The sequence below is a fragment of the Penaeus vannamei genome, chromosome 24, assembly GCF_042767895.1.
Source record: "Penaeus vannamei isolate JL-2024 chromosome 24, ASM4276789v1, whole genome shotgun sequence".
Lineage (NCBI taxonomy): Eukaryota > Metazoa > Arthropoda > Malacostraca > Decapoda > Penaeidae > Penaeus > Penaeus vannamei.
Window position 1 is genome coordinate 36,263,778 of NC_091572.1, and position 7,112 is coordinate 36,270,889.

Here is a 7,112-nt window from a genome sequence, read left to right on the forward strand (position 1 = left end):
TATTATTATTATTATTATTATTATTATTATTATTATTATTATTATTATTATTATTATTATTATTATTATTATTATTATTATTATTATCTTTATTATTATTAGTAGTAGTACAAGTAGTAATGGTAGTAATAGTAAAAGTAATAGTAGTATTTGTAGTAGAAGTGATAGTAGTAGTAGTAGTAGTAGTAGTAGTAGTAGTAGTAGTAGTAGTAGTAGTAGTAGTAGTAGTAGTAGTAGTAGTAGTAGTAGTAGTAGTAGTAGTAGTAGTTGTAGTTATAACAGTAACATTAGTAGAAGTATTTGTAATATTATTAGTAGTAGAAGTAGTAGTAGCAGTAACTGAAGTAGTTGTAATAGTAATAATAGTAGTAGTAGTAGTAGTAGTAGTAGTAGTAGTAGTAGTAGTAGTAGTAGTAGTAGTAGTAGTAGTAGTAGTAGTAGTAGTAGTAGTAGTAGTGGTAGCAGTAGTACTAGTACTAGTAGGAGTGGTAGTAGGAGTAGTACTAGTAGGAGTAGTAGTAGTAGCATTAGTAATAGTAGCAGCAGCAGCAGTAGCAGTAGTATTAATAGTGTGCAGTGCGATGATGATTTTATGATTTAAGGAAACTACGTACCCTTTTCTTATTTTAGGGGGATGGGAACAGTAGACCCACAACATCCGGTCGTCCCATCACAGCTCGTCCAATTAGTGCAGCACTGCGAAATGCACCTGGAACAGCATCCAGACTCCTTTCTACTGCTAGTGTACAGCGCCCAGGAGCAAGGACTGGAGTAGCCACTGGTATAGGGTTTAATACACCAGTAAGTTGTTTCTTTCTGAAGCACTATTTTGATAATAGTTTGGATATAAGGATTACTGATGAAATCTTATTTTTTTTATATTAACATACCATTATGTTTCATTACCCCTAAATCCTGTGTGTATTGCAAGAGGTACACATTCAGCAGCCTGTGTTGAATCTTGTATAAGACATTTAAAAATGTTTTGTAAATTGTTAAGTTTTGCATCACGCAGGGCCCACCACCATCCACTCCTCTGCCTCTCAATTACCAGTGCTGCATTTAGTTTTACAATCTTTTGGTGCTACTTAAATGTATTATTATCAATTTATGGGAAAATAATAACTTCAGAATCTTGTGTCTCAGTTGTGAGTAGACTTCTGAAGCTGAAGAATATGCTATGCAACTTGAGAGGAACCATTGGTTAAACTGTGAAAGTAAATTTTTTGAGTTGTATTAACCCAGACAGGATGGATTTTTAATTTTTCTTACATAGATTACGGGTTAAAACTGACAAGATATCAATGACAGAATATGTATAAATTGTCGGATACGGTTTATATTATTTTTAACTTTAATTATTTTTGTAAATGATAGATCAATGTGGTGGACAGACCCATCACCCAGCAAGGTCTTAGTGGCATGAAGACATCATCACGTGGACCTCAGAGGCAGGTGAGTTGTAGTTACAGTATTTTAAGCCAAATATTTTGTTACTTGTACAGATGTTATATCAAGTTCCCTTATCAGTTTTCCTCAACTCTGTTTTTTGTTTTGTTAGACTTTTAATCTTCTTCTCCTAACATTCCTCTTTTCTCTCATTTCCTGTCTGCTTCTTATTCTTCATCTTTTATTTTGTCTTCCTATTCATGTTCTCTCTTGGTCTTCCTTTTCTTCTTTTCCATCCTCTTCTTCCTCTTCTCTTCATCTCCTTTTCCTGCTCTCCTCCTTTTCCATCTACTTTGCTGTCTGCTTCTACTTTTTTCTTCTCCTTCTCTTTCACCATTTCTTTTAATTTTGCAGTCTTGCTCTACTTCATATTCATAATCTTCCGCTCCTACTTCTCTGTCTTCACCTTTTTCTCATTTCTCTTGTTTTTGTCTTCATTTCTTTTTCCTTCCTTTTCTTCTTCATCCTTTACTCCTTCAGTGCACTATACTTATTTAACACTACATGTTTTTGTACCATTTGTCACCAGGTCCAAGACAAGAGCTACTTCATGGGCCAGCTACGCACCAAGATCACGGACCTGGGCACGGAGATCACACATCTCAGTACAGAGATTGACAAGATGAAGCAGGAACAGTCCACCTTCCTCACGTATGACAAACGTGTCAAGGAAATGGCCCAGGAACTCACAGGTTGGCACTGGCCACAGTGTGTGTAGATGATAAGCTTATTATTGTCATCATCATTTATATTATTATTATTATTATTAGTAGTAGTAGTAGTAGTAGTAGTAGTAGTAGTAGTAGTAGTGTGTGGCTTGTAGGCTGAGTGCATGTGAACACTCAGGTGGTAATAGACTGTTTTCCTTGCGCTCACTCCATTTCATCCCTGTGGGTAGTTCATAACTGAGTGCAATGAAAATAAAAAAATACATTTTGTTATTAGTGTCCATTATTATAATTTTTTTTTTATAATATTTAATTATCTGTAATACAACCTACGCTGTTTGTCACAGTGGTCAGGAATAGGATGCTGAGCATGGAAATATCATCCTCCCTGGAGCTGGCACTCTTCTAGTCATGGCTCATAAACATTACATTCCACACTCAATTATTAAATTGAATAATGTAAAAGCCCCTTTCTGAATGCCAAATAAGTCTAATCACCCTCCAAGAGATTTGTGCCTGCATTGTGTGTTTTTTCCGTCACCCTGGCCTTTAGCCAAAACACTCATGATGGCAAGTTTGCGTCACGCACCTCTCAAGCCAAAATTTTTCATGATGTGATGGTCATGTCATCCAGATTGAAGTGGTTAAAATTAGTAGTATTAGTAGTATTTTCTGCATATTTATGTTATTATTCTTCTTCTTCTGTTATGGAATCATGTCTAATGTACTTTTTCTTGTATTATTAGCAATAAGAAGTGAAAATTTGATAATTGAACTATGACAGTAGAAATCTTGAAGTGATTAGTTGATATTAGCCAATATTTACCCAATCATGATTATTGAGTTCTGTTGTCTTCTATAAGATTATGGAACCAGTGATTGCCTTTGGATTCTTCCTGAATCTTGGTGTCACCTTTTTGTTATTTTATAGTGATTAATATGCCGGGCTGATGCGTTTCAGAGCTTCAGGGAACGTTAGGAGATTACAACCTGCTGGTGGACCTCTTAAACACGGACACTGAACAAATTGAGATTGATGAGGAGATCAAGGTCCTGAGGGAAACCAACAAGGAGGAAGCAGACAAACTTGACTCGCTTTTCTCACACAAGCAGGATCTTGAATCCATGATGAGGCAGCTGGAAGTCGATATTGAGGAGGTTTGGCTTTGAGAAATGTTTTTGGTTTTAATCTTCTTGGGTTTAATCTTTTCATGTCTTGCAGAGGTCTGAAATGTGTGAGCCAGATATATTGGGCAAATTTACAGTTACTTGCATTTTATAATATGGTGGAGAAAAGCCATTTAGATTATTAAAAACAAGAATGTATAGACAAGTAAAATATGATAAAGACACCATCAAGTCTTATTGCAACATTTCAGTCATTTGTCATACCCACAGTATTTTGATCCACTAAAAATTTGCAGGAAAGGCACATGGGTGAGAGTCTATTGGAGGCGATGCAGCCAAACCTACGACAAAAATACTTTGAACTGCGCCAGACCAATACCACCCTCCTTCAGCAGCTTGACCAAATGCAGCTGGAGTTAGATTCCCTTGATAACAGGAAAGCTGGATTAGAGGATGAGTTGGCTCTATCAAAGGTACATGCGACTGATTTTTAGTACCTTTAATACCTGATTAATATTATCAACAAATGGATCTCATTTGATTAGTAGCTTTCGCGACATGTCATGTTGCAACTTCAGATTTCGAGGAAAGGGCAGAAAGCCTTGATGATGTTAGCAGGGGCATTCTGTCTCCCAGAACATTCATTCTCTCTTAACACTTAGCTGTCTCTCACTCATTTATTAAAGAATCAATTATCTTTTTCCCTTTTGTTTTTTCTGCCCATCTCAATATATTAATTTTCTCCCTGTTTCTCCCTATCTCTTGCTCTTTCACTTGCTCTTCTACTCTGTCTTTTTCTCTTTACCTCTCATAAATTCAGTGATTATTTCTCATTGTATCTTTTGTTTATTTATTAATTGCTTTGCTGTTGGTCTCTCTTCATTGTTTTTTCTCTCCATCTCATTCATTCTCTCTCTCCCTTTCTCTCTCAGTCTTTCAATTATTGATTCACATTCTCCTTTCTTATCCTTTCATGAATTTTTTCATTGATAAATGATGCCAAAGAATAGAGTTTGATGAAATGAACTTGGGGATGGTCATTGCCTTCATTTACTAGTTAATAAAAGGATACAAAGTTCAGTATTCAGAAATTGGATTATTATATGGTAAATCTATTTTTTTCTTAGATGTTATTTAGTTATGTCAGTAAGAACACTGCCCTTTAGTTTTTTTTCAGAGGTTACCATTTAGGGTATAGGTATGCAGCATTTTTCTACATAATGTATTTTTAAAATTGATTTGTTGGTATAGGATTTGCAATTTCTTGTGCACTGTCAGAGATAGATGATATGATTTACCCATTTTCCGTTTCAGGATTGAATTTTGATATTCCATTGAAAATAGTTTCTTTATGAATTTTTTTTCCATTGAAAATAGTTTCTTTTTGAAAGATTTTTCAATATCCATCTGCCTGTTTTTTACTACTGTAAATAAATAGCACATATAAGGTGTACTTTATGAAGTAATTTTGATACTATCTCATGATCCTTGCTTCTATAATTATCCATGTTGTTTTCTCCTTGGAAGTGTTTACAAATATCAAAATATGTTTGATGTGATCTTGCATTTTGTATTTGAATGTTCCATAACCACAACAGGTGAAACAAGAAGCTGTGGGCTTATATGAGAAGCTTCAGGACCTGGAGGAGAAAAAAGCTGAAATTATCAATGAGAACCAAAAAAGAGGAACACCTAAAGAAGAGAGAGAGAGGCTCTTGCTTCAGGTAAATATTACATATAATAACCATACCATTTGCCTTTATGCTTTAATCCATATGATCTTGCATGACAGTTTTGTTATAGTTCTAAAATCTCCAAGGTGCAAGTTTTAGAGAAATATTAGTTATCAGTAGATTTGGCATAATTATTTAAATGCAGTGTCATATACAAAGGCTGTAACCAGTACAGCCAGAAAAATGTTGACTCCATGCATCAGGTTGGGCTAAAAATTGCATAAACTTAGTAGCAATTGCACATTTATTTTCATGTCATATATACACATATAAAATCCTGTTTTGTGGTTTGGTACAGACTTATATGAAACAATATATCCTTCGGAATATTTTTTTATTAAATTCCTGCAAAAGTATCCACTCACTGCCATATGAAGTGTTATAAACTGTGCTTGGACTAAGATGATACTGGCATGGCGTATGTGTCCATGGAGGCAAGGGGTTAAAACCAGTGGCTTGTGGATCTAAGGACATTGTCACTCAGAAAGGGAGAGTTGCAATTATGTAATTATTGCTGCCCAGATTAGTCCATTCGTAATTATTCCGTGTAACTGTTCAGGTGAAAGAAGACAATGCAGAGATAGCAACAATGGAACGTCAGATTGGAGAGGTTCAGGATCAAATGCGCAGAGTCCAGGAAGAGCTTCAGCAGTTGGATCAGGTAAGACCAGTAGTTAGTCAGTGAAATGGGTCCGAGAAATTACATTGAGGAATGATATTATTAACCTTTTGTGAGTTTTGTGACTCAACTACCAGTAAATATTTCGCAGTTGGATGACCTGTTGATTTAGATTTAAATGAGTAATGGATTAAGATTATGTATGATGACTTGAATATTGCAAAATGTATATTTGTAAAATAGAATTACGAGTCATAATTCCATCTACAGGATTTAGAAGAAAACCAGAGTGAGAGAAGCCAGAAATACAGAGAACTTAGGAAACGTGAGGAAACAATGGAACAGTTTTTGGCCACCTTTGATAAGAATAAGCAGGATGAAATACAGAGACTGGAAACTCTGGAAAAGAGCAATGTTGCAATACTTGAAAAGCTCTCCCGCAATCTGGCCCATTTCAATCACCTCCCAAGGTAAAGTGTTAAGAAATGATAATGGAGGTTTTTATTTCTACCTCTTACCCATAATTTCAGTCTTGATTCTTGTTGGTTGCCTGTCATCACCTAGCATGAGCTGTTATTATATATATATATATATCATCCAGAAACTAGTATGGTTTGAATGTGATTGTTGCAGTGACAGTATCTAGCCTCTTTTTAATCCAAAATTGGGATTTGATTATGATAACCCATTTTGAAGCAGAACCAATTTGATGTTATATTTAATTTTCTCATGATATTTAATGGTATTTTTTCACCAATCTGGCTTCATATTAATTATCTTGTTGTATAGGAATACAGCTGCATATTATTAACAGTTGAGCCCTTCTCCTGGAAAATTGCAGTACACGTGACTTCGACATTATGCAGACTGACTTAGCTTTCAAGGAGGGAGAGTTAGAGAAGTCGAAATACACAGAGCAAGGACTGAAGCAGGAACACCTGAATTTGCAATCCAATCTGCAAAAGGTATGTTTATTTCTTGTATGATCTAGATACCATTTTGATGAATGATAGATGTTGTAGGAATGGTTTATAAGGTTGTTTTATGAAATTAATTTTGATGCTTTCATAGAATTACAACTTTTTCTAAAGATTGAAGCACTGGAAGTAAAGATACAAAAAGAGATGGTAGAACTGAAGGAGAAATTAGGTAGGATGGAAAAGGAGATGGTTGAGTTCTCTGACCTGGATGGCCTAAGAACGAGAGCTGAAGAGAAGCGAAGGAACTTAGCCGATGAGAAAGAGCAGTTGGATGAGAGGAAGGGTGCGGTGACTCAGAACCTCCACGAGATTGAGAGTACGGTCAAATCACTTAAGGTGAGTGCTGCTTTTGCGAATGTATGTTAGTAGAGTTTCATATATATATTTTTTAGCTTTGGCAAAATTAACTATGATATTCTTTTTGGTTAAATTTTATATAAGCTACAGTATTATTGCGGTCATTTCATTCCAGAAGAGAGAGAATATTTACATTTACTTGTAGATTGAATTTTCAGACATAAGTAGTAATATTTTT

General features: G+C 35.1%; 1 protein-coding gene across 10 annotated transcripts in view; it reads left to right on the top strand.

Annotated features, from left to right (window-relative positions):
- Positions 1-6,913, top strand: part of LOC113813205 (intraflagellar transport protein 74 homolog) — a gene marked incomplete at its 3' end in the record, with an annotated part of 32,184 nt that extends 25,271 nt beyond the window's left edge. For all 10 annotated transcript variants that reach the window (XM_070138756.1, XM_070138758.1, XM_070138761.1 and 7 more), the window contains 10 exon segments: positions 631-801; positions 1,378-1,455; positions 1,979-2,141; positions 3,079-3,275; positions 3,542-3,718; positions 4,844-4,969; positions 5,538-5,639; positions 5,868-6,067; positions 6,439-6,562; positions 6,689-6,913. In XM_070138756.1, the coding sequence (XP_069994857.1) occupies positions 631-801; positions 1,378-1,455; positions 1,979-2,141; positions 3,079-3,275; positions 3,542-3,718; positions 4,844-4,969; positions 5,538-5,639; positions 5,868-6,067; positions 6,439-6,562; positions 6,689-6,913 (1,563 nt within the window).
- Positions 6,914-7,112: the final 199 nt, after the last annotated feature.